The sequence below is a fragment of the Xiphophorus couchianus genome, chromosome 20 (assembly GCF_001444195.1).
Source record: "Xiphophorus couchianus chromosome 20, X_couchianus-1.0, whole genome shotgun sequence".
Lineage (NCBI taxonomy): Eukaryota > Metazoa > Chordata > Actinopteri > Cyprinodontiformes > Poeciliidae > Xiphophorus > Xiphophorus couchianus.
The window spans coordinates 19,038,356-19,058,174 of NC_040247.1; the positions used below are offsets into that span (position 1 = coordinate 19,038,356).

The following is a 19,819-nucleotide window of genomic DNA, read 5'->3' on the forward strand; positions in this document are numbered from 1 at the left end:
CATCTTTTGTTCATAATAACAAAGCTGTTAATAATTAGCAAAGCTAAAAATAATATTTTCTTTTTCAAAAAAAAAAAACATTTCCTGAAGATTCAGGAAGTAATTTACCCAAATCTAAAAGAATGGCAGGCAAAAAAAAAAAAAAACTTTAAACAAACCTTAGTAGAAATAACTGAATGGAAATGTTTCTGATGTGTTCTATTGAATTACATAATTATTATCACTACACAACTAGAAAATATGGCCATGTCTGCTGCATGATAGTCACTTGAAGAATCCTCCATGTTGAAGTGAGCAAATCTTCATTGGTGCAGATGGAGCATCTGCATGAAGTAGCAACAGTCTTAGCTGTAGTTCAAATCAAAGCTTGTTATAGTATCAAAAGCAGGCTGAAGAATCATTTACTTAAACCCACATGATTACGTTACTAAAGGGCAAGACAGACATTGCATAATGGTGGGCTACGCAATTAATTAACTTTTTTAAATAGTTTGTTTTAGTGTGGACAGGCCCTACTGTAGCTCAGAAATACTGCCAAAGATGTTCAAAAATTAACAACAACTAATGCAAGACTGGTGCAGATTTCTGAAAGCATTTTCTACATCCGGTGATTTGTTGTGTAATCCGAGATTATTTCTGGTTGTTGAAAGTTTTACTCCTGCTCCCTTAGATTTCATGCATAATGCGTTTATATCAGCTCTTTTTCATATTTTGTTTCTCATTTGTTTTCACTTCGGTCAGCAATTTTTAAAAAAAGACATGACATTGTTTGGAGTCATCATAAACAAGTTCCCAATTTCAAGTTTCAGAACAGCGACTTCCCCAATTTGTGCAGAACGGATAAAATGGCACGACTTTGTTCCACGCTGAGAACGTCCAACATTCACAGCAGCCTTAATATGTTACATTATGCAGTCTTTAACACAGACCTTGTAATGTTAATCCAGTTGTTCAAATGCATATTTCATATTTGAAAATGCTTACAGCTTGGTGATCAACATGGAATTACCTCTGCAGTGAGGTCCCTCATCCCAGCCATCAGTGCAGTCTGAGACTCCGTTGCACAGTTTGCTCATGTGGATGCACAGCTCTGTCCCCCCACACTGGAACTCGTTGGGTGGGCAGCGTGAAACTGTGCTGTGTGGACCTGAGAGAACATGGCAACAAAAGCAGTTAGCAAACAGGAACGAAGGGAGCTGCTGAGTTGTATTATGTGAAATACAACTGAACAAAATCTGGCAAGTTAAGTATTCATTTCTTGGCAATAGAGTGAAGTTTCTATATATATATATATATATATATATATATAAACACAACAGTTTTTAATCTTTTTTGTTATTATTGAGCCAAAACTACGTGATGTATGTTTTTGCTGTGAAATCAATGTGTCTTGCCAATAAAATGCTGTGAATCCCTTAAAGTATCTACATAAAGCCCTTTTTACTCCTTCAGTCTTTCTTTATGCTGGAGCTGGGGCTCTGCGAATCAGGCGGCACATTTGTCAGAATGAATGAACAGAAAACATTTCTTTGATCTCAAATCAACATATCAGTGTACCTTTCATCTAAAATTATGTTTTGTGTTTTTCTACGCTTCCATTTACTTTTTCTTTTCAGAGATAAAACCAAACAACATGCTCCAAAACAGCACAGGAAGACACAAAACATATCAGCACACAGCTCTATTTTCCATGAAAACCTACATGAATTACAATTTAAGAAATTATCAGTTGCATTATGTTATTTTCTATAACATTTGTATTTATCCATTTGGATGTGTGTGTGTGTTTTGCATTTGTGTGTCGGCGTGCCTGTGTGCACCGCTCTGCATAGTCATTCAAGGCCAGATTGTTATTGGTGAAGAAGATGATTGCATAAGGGAAAAAAGCAAAATGACACAATCCTGTTTTTTTAAAAAAACACACAGAGAAGAAATAAAACGAGTGCATCCTGGTGCCTTTTGTTCCTTACGTAGATGATTCACACACGCACACACACCCCTACACACGCACACGCTCCCATCCACTTATCGTAAGCCCAAACAGGAATAATCAGACCATGCTCCTCTTTTCGTTCTGATAGTAACAAACTTGGACCAGCCTTCGCTCCCCACAAACATCAGGGATTGGTCACTCATGATGCTGCCAATAAACTTCCTCCAACCGTCTTCTACTGTATCTACCACAAAACACGAAAAAAGGCCAAGAGGAACCTGGGTTTAAAAAAGAACGTGGAACAGATTTCCAAGTAGCAGTTTCTTGGTCAGCGGTTTTGATGTGCATTCAATTCTTCAACATTCCTTTCAGAATAGACTTTTTTATACTCTTTATGAAGTTGATCTCTATGTTTATTTACAGATTTAGTTTTTTTTTCAATGGCAAATATCAACCAGTCTTTTGGTTGCTCCTTGGTCATACTGACTCATAGTTGGCTCACTATGTAATGTGTAGGGGTAACAATGACCAAAGAGGCAAACTGACCTTGGCCCATAATACATTTAGACTATAAATAAAGAAAATAAAGAACTTATTTCTCCAAATTATATATTGTATTTAATTGGTTAATCAAATCACACTGCTCCACATAGCAACCAATAAAGCAAGAGATCTTCAGCAGAATACTGATCCCTTATTTGATCCCTTTCTGATAGCTATTTACCACCAAACATAAAGCAGCAGCACAGGTGAAAGGAATTTGATTCATGACTGAGACTCTGGGCGGTATTGATTATGAGATCCTGTGTATCATGATCCATCTAACTGAGAATCTGATCAATAGCGTTCTCCATTTGCCTTCTGGTGTTGCATCTGACTTCAGGCCGCATCACATGCATCATTTCAACACTGCTTTGTCTACGACCTACAAGGAATTATTGAAGTCAGACTTAAATTAAATATTCTGTTCCATTTTTAAATTCTCTTTTTTGACTTAATTTATGAAACGTGCAAATTGTTCCTGCTGAGTGACAACTCAGCCTTTTGGCAAAATAGGTGAAGGAAAACTTTTGATTGAGAAAGTCACACCAAGAACCGGAGAGTACGCTTATTTATTCACGCAGACTGCCTAAAAGCCTCCCATTAGATTAGACTAATTTCCCTCAGGCAGAGTGAAATAAAGTGGCTGTCTGATGCTGCCCTGCCTGGCCCACCTGGGCCTCCCTACAGGCAGCAAGCAGGATTGATGAAGCAGACTTCTGCACAATGCTCTGAACAGCAGCACTGAAAGGAAAGGTCTCTGTATATTGCCCTTGTCCCTGCATAAACCCTCAGTGTATGGTAGAGAAGTCTTCACAGCCACTTTTACTCCTGTGATGTTAATTTTTCTATTTTAAGTAAGAATATATCTATTTTTTCATGTTTGTTTAATTGTAGATATAGTTACCTGAAAAAAATGCTCTTTCTGAGATGATTTCTTAAAGCTACTAGACCTGCAGGCTGTGTAAATTTAAATTTGATACAGATATGGTTTGTTGCTAATATAATAACTTTAATTATTCTGCAGCTGCAAAACAATTATTTAAGATAAAATCTACCCACCCACCCACCCACCCATAAACACAAGGTTCGATATGCAGATGATCTCTAGTGGCATCACAAAACACCAGAGTCCTTTTAGGCCTCTTTGCAAGTTTGCCTGGGTGTCCTCAGTTTAATTTTTAGATTCTATAAACTGCAGAAAGACCTTTGGGATATTTAAGAAAAAATGTGGAAAACTTGGATCAAATGTCCGAACTCAAAAATCAAAACAAATGGAAGATTTATTTATTTATTTTTTTGTAATGAGGATCTGTGCAGACTATGTCAACATCCCTCAAAAGCTGCAAATCTAGTGTAGCGTAAAACTAGTTGGAAGCTCAAATAATATGCCTGCTGTGATGTCATTGCAATATGCACACAAAAAAAAATGGGAGAGGAATTATCTTCTATAAATCTTTTTTAAACATTATTTTTTGTGAACTCCTACAATGAAAATCCACATTTTATTACTGGGTTGTGTTTTTATGGTTAACGGAAATTTGTTAGTAAAAAAAAAATTAAATGCACCACTGTAAAACATCTTTAATGAACAGAGACCATAGGTCATCTTTTAAAAAGGTTTATTTGTCATTGTGATATTCACCACAGGTAAAATAATATGACATCTTATTTATGACATTATGCAGCTGCAATTTAAATTGCAGATATGTTTACACAATGCTTATAATTTCATGATCTCCATCTTTGCTGTTGGCCTGCTGAACAGGCAGATGCACACGGCAGACATCCCCAGAGACATTGTAGCAGTAAAATAGAGCTGCTGGAAGAAAACAAGCAGGAGCAACCTATTGCTCATCTAGCCAAATGACCACCTTCACTGTGTCTGCTGTGTACAAACACGTCACCCAGAAGCAAAATATGAACAATAAGCACATCAATGCACTGACATGCAGACCTGGTGCAGTACAATGTTGTCAGATGGGACTTTATGGCTCTGTAAGTGAATTAAAATAAAGGGAAAATCGTTCCTACAGAGACAATGAATATGACTACTTCAAGTAGAAACAGACTGATCGTCTCTTCCTGACCATATTCCAGAACTCTTTTTTTCCTGGATGAAATTTCCAGTCTTGTGACTTTTTGATGCACAGCCCAGTGACTCATAGCACCCTTCTTCCAATAGGTCTGCAGTATGCTTGGTCCATAACTCTCTCTGGTAATTGCCTTCTCCAAACACTGACACAACGATTTAAAACATTATAAACATCAGATCTGTATTAGCACACTGACAATGCTATCAAGAAGAGTTATGAATCATATGTTGTTTCTTCAGAACAAGATGACACCATCATCTCTGTACTTGTAAGGTGCAAAATATATTGTCTGATCACTGTTCTTGTAAAATGTAAAACCCCATACATACAGTATGAACATTTTCACAAGAAAACAAATGACAAAAAACAGAAACAGTATTTGCCCTTGAGTAACAATATTTAAAGTCTGATCTCTGTTTAGATCTCATATACATGTAACATTTTGACAAGGTGGACTAAAACATAGGGCACTACTGTAGCACATCACTGCTTTAAGACTTTTGTTTTGAAAACACTTTGTAATCTACCATTTTTTGGACACAGTGGAGGCGCAGGGGCGAAGCATGTGATCCATGTGCGGAGGCCCCAGTCCAGTTCCCTGTCACAGGTTGGAATCTCAACCTAAACCTTTGCTGCATGTCTCTTGTCTTGCCATTTTCCTGTCACTATCAAATAAAAGTCACTAGGATTTAAAAAAAATAAATCTATTGTTTGTTTTTTTCCATCTTTACAATTCTACAGTACTTTGTGTCGATCTATCACAACAAGAGCTATATTTTTAAGCTTTGCTAACGTTAAGTGACAAATTGTGAAAAAGTTGAAGGGAGATTAATAATTTTACTTTGCACTGTAAAACCTGTCAAAATAAAGCAAAGTTTTCTTCTTAGGCTGATATTTTAAACCAATCAAATGGCTCTATGACTAAAATTTTTCTTTCCTCTGCGTGGACACAGTCCATGTAGCTCCCTCCAATAACCTCCTTTTTTCTACATCTCCTCCCGTAATTTTTTTGTCAACATCTGCTGACCCATTTACAGTAAATGTTTAAATGGGAAGCCAACGTGTGGAAAAGGAACGCTGTTTCTCAAGAAGCAGAATGTATAAGTGACCAAAACTAGAGAGCCGAGCCAGAAGACCATGTGGGACACCACGTCCAAATAAGGTGGACAAAAGGGTTCATTCTGGTGGGGTCCTGGCAGCCGGGGTGGGAGTCACAGTGGAAAAAGGCATTGCTAATTTAAAATAAACATTTCATTCAACTTCCCTCCATTGAGAGTGAGCCAAATTAGCAAGCTCAAAGCTTTGTTCTTCGAAGAGTTTCTTTCCTACCTCATTCTCTACGCATTTTGTTGACGGTGTACCTTTAAGTAGACTGGAACCTGATTATGATGTCACTATTGCATAAACAAAAAAAGTGCGGAAACAAAACTGCAAGTGGTTTAAGGGTGGAGATTTAACTTTAAGAAGAACAAAATACTGTCTCATTACTAGAGATATTCTCAAATATTGTCAGAGATTCCCCTCTTTCATTATCTAATACCTTGTGTTAGATAATGAACACAACTAAAGACACCCCACTCCATCGAGTGGGGTGCCTTTAGTTGTGTTGACACCCCACTCCATCGAGTGGGGTGTCTTTAGTTGTAGTTCCATAAGACAATGGCAAAGTACGGATAGGGTGGAGCCACCGGTGTCACAACACCGTCCTTTAATTGGAGGACAGAAAATCGTCACTGCTTGCGACAAGCATGAGGTCACTAATGTATAATGTTTGTCGTCACACAAGTATGATGCCATGTTAAGCCTTTGGGTTTAACCCCACCTGCCCAGTGAGTGTCCAGTTGGTGATAGAAACTCTCTCCTGATTACACCAGCCCATAAAATACCGTAACTGAACTGCTTAAAGTGAATATTCTTGTACTTTTCATCTTGAAGCATGTAGTGGTTGTTTCATCCCCTGGCTCCATCCATCCATTTTCTTACACCCTTGTCTCTGTGGGAATGAGAGGGGTGCTGGTGCCCATCTCCAGCAAGACCCAATTTAGATCCATTTATATTTAAGCAGTCTGTCATCCATTGTTCATGTTGTTGGTTTGTGGTTTGGTGTACACTGCTGCTCTTAAATTAAAGAAGCTTCCACTGATGTCAATCTGAGCATGTTTATTTCTACTTTTTGGGTCTCGTCTCCATGACCGGCAGACCAGCAAATTGACCTATATATTGATTTAACCAGCATCTTTGTAACTGCTGTGTTTACCTGGAGAAGCACTTTCAGTAAGTAATGCTGAAAACTCCAAACAATGCCATTCTTCAAGCGTCAAGACCAGATTGAGGTAATGCAGGATTTTTGAAGCCTTGTACGAATTGAGTCTTTAAGCCGCAGCACACAGTGATGAATCACATGCTATTTTCCAGGCTGAGGGACTGAGGTGGTTTGGGGGTAGTTTGTCGTAGGTCCAAAGAACTAAGGCCATTGTTCGGATCATGCAAATCGGCTGCGACTCCCTGCAAAATAGGCTGAGCCATGTAAGCGGCCTCACATGTGAAGTCCGACCTGAACCCACAGCCATGTGGGGTGAGACTGGGGCTGGCAAGCAGAGGGTGGGAGCACACAGGTCACCAGCAGGGGAAAAGTGATGAAAAGGCACCAGCTTCAATATGTAACTTCAATCTGTCAGTCTGCCTCAGGGCAGCTGTGGCTACAACGTAACTTATCGCCATCAACGTGTGTTTGAATAGGTGAATGACTGACTGCAGTGTAACCGCTTTGGAGTCCCAGACTTGATAAAGTGCAGTACAAATGTACCATTTTTTCCATAAGATAATTCTGTTAAAAGGATATCTTAAGATAGAAACACAGGATCATGGTGAGAAAATGTTCCCCATATGTTTTAGTTTTGTTTGAAATTCTGCAGCTTTGAAGGTGATAGAACTGAAATTAATAAATTAAAATATTGATGATTTAATCAATGTAGTCATTCTAGCTGTGTCCACGTGTAAACCAGATCACTATCAGTTAGCACCTCTTTGCTGTCTCCAGGGATTCTTGGCAGATTATTGGATGATGCAACCTCCTGTTTTTGACTGGATTTCAAAATATAAGTGCAAAAATGGGACTTCTTGATGGTCGCACCACATGATATTCAGTTAAAAGGACATTTACAGACAAACTTTGTTTAAATGTTATAATGGAATTATAACTAAAAATGCCTTGAAAATTTGTACAGGATGAAGAAAAGACTCTGAAAATCATGCCAAACAGGAAAGAAAACACATTTGAACAGATTTAATGTAAATTTAAGACATTTTTGGAACAGTAATTGGGTTCGGTCAGTCGCATGACATTTTGACCCTTTAAAAACCACAAAAAAGGCCAAGAAAAACAGCTCTGTAAGGTTAAAGAAGTTGTTTATGTGGGAGGTATATTACATATCTGTGGTTTCTTTTGATGAGTTTTAACCTTATTGGATTCACTCCTCCCATTCCGCTACGGGCCTCTGTAGATGTTTTGCATTGGTGGAGGTGAAACGAGAGAAGAAACTTACGGCAGGCCAGTAATGCACCGAGACTGCCGTTAGCTGAAGCTAACAAGCTGAATCTGCAATAAAATCATATTCTAATGGCGTCCATGAGTGTTGCCCAACGTGGTGAGTTATATTAATGATGTAAGCTGTGGGGAGATGAGTTTTGTTATCTGTTATAAGCGTGAGCTTGGTGGATTTGCTAGAGCTAATTAGTCGAATGCTAGCTGTGTTTGCTGCACTCTGATATTTGAATAGCGATGTTTATTATATGAAGAAGTGTTCAAAGAGGACCGGCCACTGAGCAAACAGTTTGATCAGCAAAGTACATTGCAACACATACAGGACAAAACTGCCCCGACATAATGAAAAAAAAATATTTTAACTGTGCCTTATAACCGGTTAGTCAAGCCTAGCTAGTATTGATGTTTTGTTTTTTTTACTTTATTTACAGTTTAACCGGACGGCACACCCGTGTAAAAGCACTCGGCAATAAAATTGACAACGACTATCTTATGTTCTTTGTAACAAACCTTTTTTTAACTGTAAAAAGTAGAGCCGGACAAATAAATTGGGCATCATGTCATTGAGCCATACAGTAAATGAAAACTGTGTTAATCTTTGGCTGTCTTGTCATTCTTTTCTTATCAATAAGGGAGTAAAAGGTTTTCTGACCCCTTATGACCTTAATTTCACTGACTATTGCCTTGGCATTATGCTCTTGAAGCACATGGCCCATTCTCAGTTGCAGCCCTAAGGCACCCGATGACCTTCCTCTCTCGCCTGTCCTGCCAGCAGAACAAAACTCCCAACAACCAGGACATGGCATCAGAATCAAGAGCCAACAAATGCTTTGCCGAGTCTGAGAGTGGACAGATGGGATCCCTGGGAGTTGGTAGTTTAATGTCTGCCCTCCACAAAGCCTTGTCAAAACGTTTATGGACAGCAGAGCAAGCACCACAAAGCAGGGAAGGAACAATATCCACTCACCAGCACTGAATATTTCTGATAGAAACCCTTTAAACACTTCAGTCCACATGTGGAAAACAACACACTGAGCTACCACTGAAACAGCACCTGTAGCATCTTATTTACAGCGAGACGTCTAAATATAAATTTTTCTGACAGCCGCGGATCACTGTGCTTGTTTTCACCCAGACATGTGCAGCACAAATGTTGTTTATTCCAACGATCCGTGGCTTTAACGCCGGTGGCAGACTGTGTGATGCCTTCACTGCACTCTGTGTTTGGTAGTTGGATCCTTGGCTCTACTTGCCTTCCAAGATATCAACAGCACATTTTATTCCTTCATGGGGGGTGGAGGGGCTTTTGGGCCAGCTGGCAGGATTACAAGCAAAGCAGGAAGGCTAAATCCATCCCCCCCTGACAAGCACAACAAACCGAGTCTTCTCAAAACACACAAGCAGCAGTGCTCCTTGGGGGCAGAGCGGCCACTGAGCAAACAGTTTGATCAGCAAAGTACATTGCAACACATACAGGACAAAACTGCCCCGACATAATGAAAAAAAAATATTTTAACTGTTGGTTACAAAATAACAAAAGTAAACACAGTAAAATAATAGTATACACAAAAGAAATAAGTAGGACATTTTGAAGAAGTTGACTTTGAGTTTTGAGTAATTTAATTTCATGTGTTTAGTGTATATTTAAGGGCAACACACGTCAGCAGCATAGAAAACCCCAATAAAAAAACGTCCCTATTATTAAACAATCTACACTGGCTCTGTCAGTCAGGAAGGATGACATTTCTATCCAAGGCTGGAGTCCAGCGTTATGTTCTGTTCAACACATGTTTAATGAATGTCAAAAGTGCTAGTTAGTTGACCGACGCGCCACGGCGCCCCTGATGATGCACCAACCAGAATTTTGTGGACCCTTTTATATCTCCAAATTTTAAATAAAACTTTAACCTGCTGATTCAGATTTTAATTTAGAACTACAATATCAAAAGATACAAAATTACATTTTAAGTACTTTGTTTAAGTTTTCCTGTCATAAGACTAAACGCAAATGATTAGTTTACATTTTAAGTGTTTTGCTGCCACAAAGTGGTTCAGCTTATGTATGATGTGTCACTGATTACAACAAGAACGCACTGCCGAGTTTAAGACTGGACAGTAGCTGGTCAGGGTGCGGAAGAGGAAACTGGCCAATACAAAGACCAGTCGAATTTACTATGCATCTCTAGCCATAGGTTAAATTATCTACTAAATAAAAACGGTTGGTTGGAATTAGCCACGAAGTCCCACTGCAGACAGTGATTTATTTTATTTTTTTACATGGAGCAATAGAAAATAAATGCAAGAGACAGGTGACTAATTGTAACAGAGAGGAAAAGCTTAGCAAAGGTCTGAGGGGGATAGGAGAGAAGGATGAGACTAATTGTCATCTTAACAGAAAACAAACCAGCGGAGACTTGGGTTAAACAACGTCAGCCAGAGGAAAGCTGGATGTTAAATTATTTAGCTTAGACACAGGATGCAGTACTTTATTTCAGCTCCTAATGAAATGCAGGTGCTGTAGTGGGAAAGATGTAGCCCAAGGCAGAGCCAGGTGTTCTGCATTTGTTTTCTCCAGCTTTAGAAATGCAAATGATCACATTATTATTGTTCATGTCCTTCTTTGTGTTTCCTCAAATTGTTCTTGCTTCCCCTTAAGCGGTGCCCTTGGTCTGACCTGCTGCCGTTAAGAAGAGCCTGCTGAAATTACAGATTGTTCTGTTTTTTTAAACCCCTTACATGCTTTTCTTGGCTGAACACACACCAGATTGTCCTTTGCTAAGCTCCACTCTGCCTTCTCCCCTGTCCATCTAAAAAAAAAAAAACCTTTCACTGGGGATTCAGACTCATCTGACCACACACTTAAACAGAATAGATATATAAAGAGATAATATATTCATTCAGGTCACAGAGCTTAGGTATGCATGAAAAACAGAAGAACCACTATTATGAAAATTGCAGCAGATGCTCCAGACCCATGAGTCAAAACTTTAACAGATGCAGTCACAACTAAAGTAGGTCCTTGTGGGAAAATGGCAGTCTCTACTGTGGAGCAGCATTTCATGTTGATGGGAATCTGAGCTAGTAGTGGTTTGCCTTGTAAAGAAGCCAATGTATGTCTCATATTTGTCCCAAATATGCGCTAGCTGTTGGTCAACCATGCAGGTATTACTTTTCAAAAATGATAGCTCCCATTTGCTTCTTGTATAATTTACATCGCTTGAATATGTCTGCCACAATAAAGCCAGATTAAACAAGATGCTTAGAGAAATATATCTCATATTCATGCCAGATTTATAGTTATATTTTAAAGCTCATGCCAGTACAAGTGAAATACTACTAAGCAAACATAACTCATTGGAAAGGGATGCCAAATAAAGCTCTCAATTTTCTAAAAGGACAGTACAAAATCTAATTGGAGAGCAGCAATGTATTACAAGTACATCCTCTTCTAACTGTTAGCATGGTGGTGGAGGGGTGATGACCTGGGTTTGATTTGTAGTGACATGACGTTGGCACCTTGCAGTCTCTTATTGCAGCGGTTCATCAGGAACCACTGTCTGGCATGTTTTAGGTGTCTCCTTGCTGCCACACACCAGACTTATTTAACTTGGTGACTTACAGGCTTCCACAGCACTAGATGACATCTGGAGGAGGTCATAAAATAATTTAAATCAGGTGTGCAGGAATAGAGACTCATCTAAAACATGCAGGCCAGGGGGCCTGAGCACCATGTTTGGGAACAGTTGGTCTCTACAGTGTAATAAAATATTCTGCTTGGTTGACTAAGTAAGAATCACTCAATAACACTTATACAAGCTGACCTATTATGCATAGTGTAACCCAGCGGTCCCCAACCTTTTGAGTCGCGTGGACCGGTCAGCCCTTTGCAATTTTGCTGCGGACCGGGGGGTTGAGGGGCTGCGCGTCGTAAGTATCGAGTCCGATGCTGTTGTTTTGTTACTCATGCTGCTGCAAGTTGGCTCAATTTTGACGCGCAAGATGTCTTAGGATTTTCAAAATAAAAGATCCGGAAGTAGTTCATAATTTCTTGCGCGGACCGGTACCGGTCCACAGCCCGGTGGTTGGGGACCACTGGTGTAACCGATACAGGAGATATCATAGACCAAACAAAGCAACCGACAAATTTACTTCTTAATACAAAAGGCACTTCTGGACTTTCATACCAATCAGAGACGGGCCACAAGATTTCTGCCCAGTGGACACTGAGGGATTAGTCTTGTAATAGAAAAAGAAAAATAATTCAAGAATAAAAGGTAACAGAAAACAAATTCATAAAAAGTAAAAATTGATTCCAAGAAAAATCATTACTGGGCACTTTTTTAAAAAAAAGAAGGACATTGTAAAACAAGATGTTAGTTGTTTTCTCTGTAAAGTTAGTGATTGTGCAACATGTTTTGCTGAAACAAAGTGGAGCACATTTTGACCAATGTCACCGCAGCCTACTTGTAAATATCATTTACCAAAAGCCTAACATATCACTTATTTTTCGTTTGAAGAAACCCTGTGAGCCTCTGATTCTTCATCTTCTAATGATGAGCTGAAGCTGAGACAGAAGCTGTCCTCACCATGGGACGGAGTTTCAATGGACACTTCAGTCCTACACCCCAAACTCCGGTAGGTGACCAATCAGGCAGGTGAACATCTCTTAATATTTCTGCTGATGCTTATTAATCCAAAATGACACACAATGCTGCACAAAATGCACATGCACACATTTTTTTGGCTCTTGCTTTGTTCCTAGCATTTGCCCACCATGTCCATCTGACCCAGTAACCCAGTTTATAAAGACATGGTGAGGGTGGGAAAGGAAATGGACAGGAGCTCACTTCACAGGAACCATAAAGCCCCAGGCAGATGTTGAGGCCTGTTGAGCTATGAAACATTGATCACATCAATGCAATGAAATGACATTAAATATGTTGTTGGCATTAGGTTGGAAACTCAATAAAAATGTTTTTACATGAAACCAATACATGTCTGGAAATCGGCCGCTTTTGAACTGAGCAACATGTAAGAGCTATTAAGGTTAAAGTTGAAGGCTTCATTTACAGCTGAAATGCTGTCTTAATTGCATTAGGAAGTAATGTCACAGCTTGACTTGTTGTTTGTCTTGTGAACCAGGATTCTACCAGGGTTTAGAAAATAATCAGAATTGGCTGAAAGTCATTGTCAAGTCAAGAAAAATATGCAGTGACATCAGACTTAACTTAGAGCTTTACGAGCACAGAGAGAACACAAAATTCTAAGCAAAGTTATTTAAACCAAATGCAGAAGCCACCTCTGTGGGAAAACACAAAGACTCATCCTCCAGTCAATCGGAAATAGTCTAAACAGTTGCACCTTTGACAAAAGTCCATAAACCTTTTCTTAAAGCAAATGGAAACAACATCCCCCTCCAAAGACTGGATAACCGAGGACATGTGCTGTTTCTTTAAGTCCTCCAGATAGAAAAGAAACAAAACAGGAGGGTTTTAGCCCACCAGATACATCCAGATATAGCCTAAACAGGGAGGTTAGTTTATTTGATCAAACAAGACACCTTCAAACCACAACAAGCCACCAATAGAGATTATTATATGGGTCTTCTTTTTTTTTTTTACACCACAGTTCCTTCTTGTTTGGACAGAAGGGAATTTTGTTCTTTCTAGGTTTTTTGTTTTTTTGTTTTCCTTTGAACACTATAAAAGTTGTCTCATTTCAGAAACAATATTTTGGTGTTCCTGCTTTTGTAAACTTGCCATAAGCTAGCTAAGAAGCTTGTGACAGATTGCGTTCATGTTGTTTTTGTCCCAGATAGGGCCAGTTTGGATAAGAGAAGACAGGTTTAGAAATGGGTATATTTGGAGAAACAATCCAGAATTAGAATGGATTTACTTGATTCTGCTTCTGACTAAGATGTTCCACTCCTGTGGAATGTCACAAAAACGTTGAGGATATAATGCAAATAATGGACAAGATGACCACCATTTGTCATCAGTAATTGTGACAGCAATTAAAATGTCTTGTTCAATAGATGCTGAATTATAACATCTGAAGTCACATGAAACAATTGGGAGACCCTATGAATGCCAATGCTGTGGTGTTCAGTCTGTGAACAACGGTAGCAAATACGCTGGAGAAAATTCAAGTTTTTCTCTTTGCCCAGCTGAGACTGGTACCAAGTAAATAATGTAGCGTTTCTTGCAGCAGCTTCTAACGACAGGACCAGCAATTTCATGGTACCTGCTTTTTTCAGCCTAAATGTGTGGAGCAGCTTCTAGATAAGGTGCCTGGCACAGTGTCAGGAAGAGAAAAAGGTCGTGCAAAACTGCAAGGAAGGTTGGCCCAGCTGAGAGAGGGTGAGGAGGGCAGGTAGTGAGAAACAGCAGGTTTCTACATTCCTCAAGGCGAGTTCTTAATGACTTCCAGACATCTGCTTTCAGAGTCTCAAATGTCTAGACCGCAGCTACACTTTCTATGCAAGTCAACATACCGATTTGGTCAAAAACATACACACACACACACACATATTTTTGGTGCCTTTCAAAAGTATTTATACCTCTCAGACCTTTCTGAACTTTCAAAATGTTTTACTGAGATTTCATGTGACAGAACATTACAAAAGAAGCTCATGATTGAAAAGAAAACTGATGAATGTCTTTTTTGTCTTATCATTTTTACATTAAAAATCAGTTGTATTCACAGCGCCTTTTCCATGACACTCTTAATAAACCAGCGAACCTCACTACCTTCTGAAGTCACTTAATTAGTAAATTTCAGATGTTGTGTGAAGACCACTCTGCTTGTAAGGGAACATCAGTGAACAAACAGCAACATAAAGACCAAGGAACACAGCAAGCAGGTCAGTGATAAAGTTGTGGATAAGTTAAAAGTAGGGTTAACTTATAAAACAATATCAAAAACTTTTGACTTTTCACAAAGAAATGTAGGATGGAAAGTAGACAGGAAGCCCAAGGTAACTCTGAAGGAGCTGCAGCTCAATAATCTGTTGGCAAGACAACGATTAATAATGCTAACTCCGGTAAGAAGCCATGCAGAGGTCATGACAAACATGGATGGATGAGTGGATGGATGCGAGTGGCTTTAACAGGCCAGAGTCATCTCCTTGTCAATTTGATTGACGGCAGACTCCGTTCGCTGATTTGCCTGTGATTTGCGTCACTGCATGAGCAAAGGCCAGACCTTGCAAACTTCGAACAACAACATCCAAACCACCGCATTGGACCAGTGGACATGTTGTCTGCTATCAGACAGCTGCTCAGAGTGGAGGAGCGTAATCATGAGCTACACCTGGAGCACATGTGTCAACTTTTAGGGCAGAATGACTGTGATTTCACAGCCCTGCAAGCAGAGACAAATGGGCATGCAGTGAAGAAACAAGAAACAGTTTAGCTGTGATTAATGTTCTGTCAGAGCTACAGTTGTATACTAACGTCCGTTTGGTGTGATGTTTTTTATTCTTTAGGTTTTTCTTTTCAATAAATTTAATGCGTGGAAATATGCATAAACCTTTTGGCTGTTACCTAAATCTAAAGTTTGCCCACATTTAAAAAAAATGTCAAAATACAGCTAAGATTTGTAGATATAGCAAGCTCAACTGAATTATTTTCTTCATGTCTGGGGTAGCATTGAATTTCTTTAAGGCAAAAGTAAATTTCTGGGTTTATTTGAGTCCATCATGCTCAGGGTCCCTCCATGCTCAAGGCCTGCCAACGTTCCTGCCTATCTTCACACCCAGTGAGGAACACACTGCACTGGCTAGAACCGAACCAGACACTAACCGGCTAGAGTGAGACTTAGCAATTGTCAAAGTGGCTTTTCATTGCCCCAGACTGTCTCATACAGTATGTTGGGTCTATGGCTGCATAATCTGTGGATCAGAGGTCAACTCTAAAATCTTAACACGGAAAAGCAAACCTTGTAAATGTCCTAATTTATTTGGCACAATAGATCCAAAGAAAAACAAGAGGTCATCGATTTTAGTGTTGCCACACAAATATTTTTATCTAAAGAAGAAATCAGACACAATAACAGCACTGACCAACTTATTTGATGTGTATTGATAATTTTATGTCATAATTACATCATTTTGATGTAAAACCTTGCGTCATCAAAATGTAATGAAATGTTGTTACTGGTTTTCTCAATAATTGACTGTATGTGGTTTTTATAACTTTGTATTTTTGTGTTTTTATGATGTGAGACACTTTAAACTGCCATGTTGCTGAAATGTGCTATACAAATAGATTTATTAATTATGCCCATATGTAAACATTGATTGTGGAAGGCTCAGTCACTCAAAATGTTTGCATTCCTTGCAAAAAATAAAATTTAATAATTTTACTATTAAATTTTATTCAGTTGAAAAATGTGGCTATTTGCTGCAACTCTATTCATGATAAGAAAAATGTACAGACTTTCCAGAGGCCAGGAACACAAGCACTTTGCTGTGTCTTGAAAATGGAATCTGACCCACCTTCATAGTGCTGGCAATAACAGATAATTAGAATTTCTCCTTTATATTTTACCAAAAATTAAACTAAAAAACTAAGTTAGTGTGTAGAACATTGTGTGATTATAAATTGCAGTGATTAATCTCTGTTTTCAGAGACACGTCGTTGAGGACTTACAAACATCAGGATCCTCATCTGATCCATCTGGGCAGTCCTTCTCGCGATCACAGCGCCAACCTTTGGAGATGCACGTCACTCCATCCTTACACACAAACTGCTTTGGGCTGCAACTCCTGGGGGCTGAAAAGACAAAAAGATGTGATGAAATTAATCAATTATACAAAAATCGTTGATCTTTAGTCCTGAGATCTTGTTAGGAGTCAATAGTCATTTGCCCTGATAAGGTTTAGGAAGGGTGCTTACTGTTGGACAGAGTAGTAGGAAAAGGATAAATGTGGAAACATTTTTCTTTTTTTGTAAAATTGTTGCATATACATATTCAGGTCCAGTTTCCCGGGGAGCTAGTTGCAATGCGCCATGGCTGGAGGGCATCAAAAATGTCCAGTTCAGGTTTCTGTGATGAGAAATCCTACCCACTCTGCCCACAGTCAGATGGCACACAAAACAAATCAATTCAAGGCCTTCTCAGAAAAGCACAAGAGCGTTTAAACAAAACACACTGACCAAGCCAAGCACCGACTTCCACTGAGTGATAACTTTGTTACCCAACACTGTGTTAAGAAAAGAAAAGTTGGTTTAGCTCACAGTAGTCTACAGTATATGCTTATTTAAACCTGGCTATTGATAGCAAGTCCAACATTTGCTCTGATGACCACAGGCACCAACATTTCATAACCCTCCTTACAAGTTCTGAACCACATGAGGTTTTTGGATGTCCCAACAAACCGCTGCTTTTTTTTTCAGTGAAAAAGTATCAAGAGGGAAGGCAGAGTGTGGGCTGGAGCTTCCCTGGGTCTTTTAGTGGAGAAAACCCCAGAACCTGTGAGGGTAGAACAAACCCTGAAGGCTTAATCGTTTTGCTCTCCACATATAAATTTCTCATTCATGTGTTTTCAAGCAGAAACATTGCTATTTGGTCAGTATGAACAAATAAATTTAAAAAATTGAGTTAGATTTTAAGTTAAACTGCCTACTAAACAAATGTATTTTATCTAACGATAAGACAATAACGCAACTCAGATAACACAGAGAAGAAAGCCCAGTCCAACCACTTCTTCAGTGCATTAAATATGGAACCTGCTAAAACCAGTTGGCCATGAACCTAAATTTTAGACAGTGAGATAGGTAATGAAGTCCAACTATTCATATTTCTCCATACTCTTTTTTTTTCTCATTTTCCATACCTATGTGCTCCTGAAAAACCACTAAAATCCCAACATTTTTTCAACCCTTGTGTATATGTCAACAAAATCTTAGAATTGTGTTTTTTGAAAACTTCCAGGTGTGAATTCAGAGATGCTGTCTGGAAACGACAGCATTACCTGAGCATAGATGTGAACTGCCGGCTTAGACAGGACAGTTTGGGGTAGTAGAGGTTTAGATGATGGGATGAAGTGGGATACACAGGATAACAGCATTTACATGTACAGCTACAGCCTCCAACTCCAGCACTAAGAGGGATCATTAAATGGGCTCAACCCAAATACCATAAATTCAATATGGCATATTACTGCTCCGATCCTCCATCTATCCTCATCTCCTCACCACTTTGAACAGAGTACTTGCACGAGAGACTAGAGGGGTGTCTTTTTTTTCTCTCTCGCAAGTCAGAAGGTTCTGAATTATTCATGATATGTAACCAGGCCCTGTTGAAGCCCTTCCACTTTGCTCATCTTCTTTGCTCTTTGGTGCATGCTTGTTTGTTTGTTTACGAGGTATCATCACCAGCTGTGGCAGGCGGCAATATGTGAAGTGAGCTGTTTATTCAGATGCTGACATGAGTCGACTCGACGTGTGGTTAACTTTACATTCGGTAATGGCTGTGGGAGGAGCTGGCTCAGTTCACAGGTTGCTGCTGACAGAAACATGGCAGGGAGAAGAAGTAGGTCAAGAGGTTAGTTAGTTGGACGTGAAGTCTCACAGGGAAAGTCAAGGAAATGCAGAAAGAGGCCGTGGTCTGACTCGCTGCGGTTCACGTCCAAGTTATCTAAGTATGCCTTTGTTTCTAACTAGTAAAACTATACTAAATACCAAAAAGGCCTGCCCCTTTTCAGGCTTTTCAAACTGATTAATCTGATTTTTTAAACTGATTCTGTTGATAGCATTAAACATGCTATCAACAGAAAATAAAAATGCCAAAAAATATTTCTAAAATCAAAGTCAAACTTTGCAATTAAAAGAAAGTTTATCTCGGTTTCAATAAACAAGCTTTCTGCAACTTTCACAAAGTTAAATTTATATATTTTTGGGACCAATGTTATTTAATTTTAAATGAATAGATGGATTTAAGCACCATAGTACTTGGGTCTTGAGAAACAGCCACACCCACTTTTGGAGTGAAGTCAAACTGGGAGTCAATGCAACAGTAGACATAAAGTGTGTTTTATGAGTTTAAGGTGTTTGGATGTCATTGGAGTCAAGGAAAAACAATAATATGAAGCTGCTTCTGTCGGCTAATTTTAAACATCATAAAGAGAATCACTGACACCGGAAGACAAAAAGCAAGAGATTTAACAGTGGCTGGCGCTGTTGTTCCCTTCCTCTAAACTGTTTTTATATAACTGTGCAAATAAGTAACTAGCAGCTACATCAGCTGTGATATTCAAGCATATAAAACTCAGTGAACACTTTTGGTTGAGGTTTTATTACATTGATGAGTGAAGAAGTTGCACAGACACCCCCATCAAACCACAGTGTCGATTTTCCCCCCAAGGAGGCGCAGCAGTTTGCAAGAGAAGGAAGTGACACAAAGCTGAATCAATTGTGCTAAAAAAACCTAACTTAAATGATATAAGTGCATAACTTTATAGCCGTGTCAATTTAAGCGGACTTTTTGGTATTCGATCCCAGTGACTTTTACACCTTCCTACAGCATACAGGTAGCTCAAGGGTCGACTACAAGATGTATTCTACATCTGTAGAAACCTACTACGTAGTAGTTTACCACTGTCAGTGTGTGAATGTAGTGTGAAGCACAATGGACTAGAAAACGGCAACTATCTATTCCGGCCATTTACCATTTTGCCACTTAATAAACCACGTTAGTGGAAAC

The 19,819-nt window shown here is 39.1% G+C and overlaps 1 protein-coding gene across 7 annotated transcripts in view; it reads right to left on the minus strand.

The window, feature by feature from the left end:
• The window catches only part of LOC114135321 (low-density lipoprotein receptor-related protein 1-like), a 109,300-nt gene that overhangs the window by 73,897 nt on the left and 15,584 nt on the right, over nucleotides 1–19,819 (minus strand). For all 7 annotated transcript variants that reach the window (XM_028002518.1, XM_028002516.1, XM_028002517.1 and 4 more), the window contains exons 2-3: nucleotides 16,765–16,887; nucleotides 1,010–1,147 (exon numbers count right to left, since the gene is read on the minus strand). In XM_028002518.1, the coding sequence (XP_027858319.1) occupies nucleotides 1,010–1,147; nucleotides 16,765–16,887 (261 nt within the window). The remainder of the gene's footprint in view (nucleotides 1–1,009; nucleotides 1,148–16,764; nucleotides 16,888–19,819) is intronic.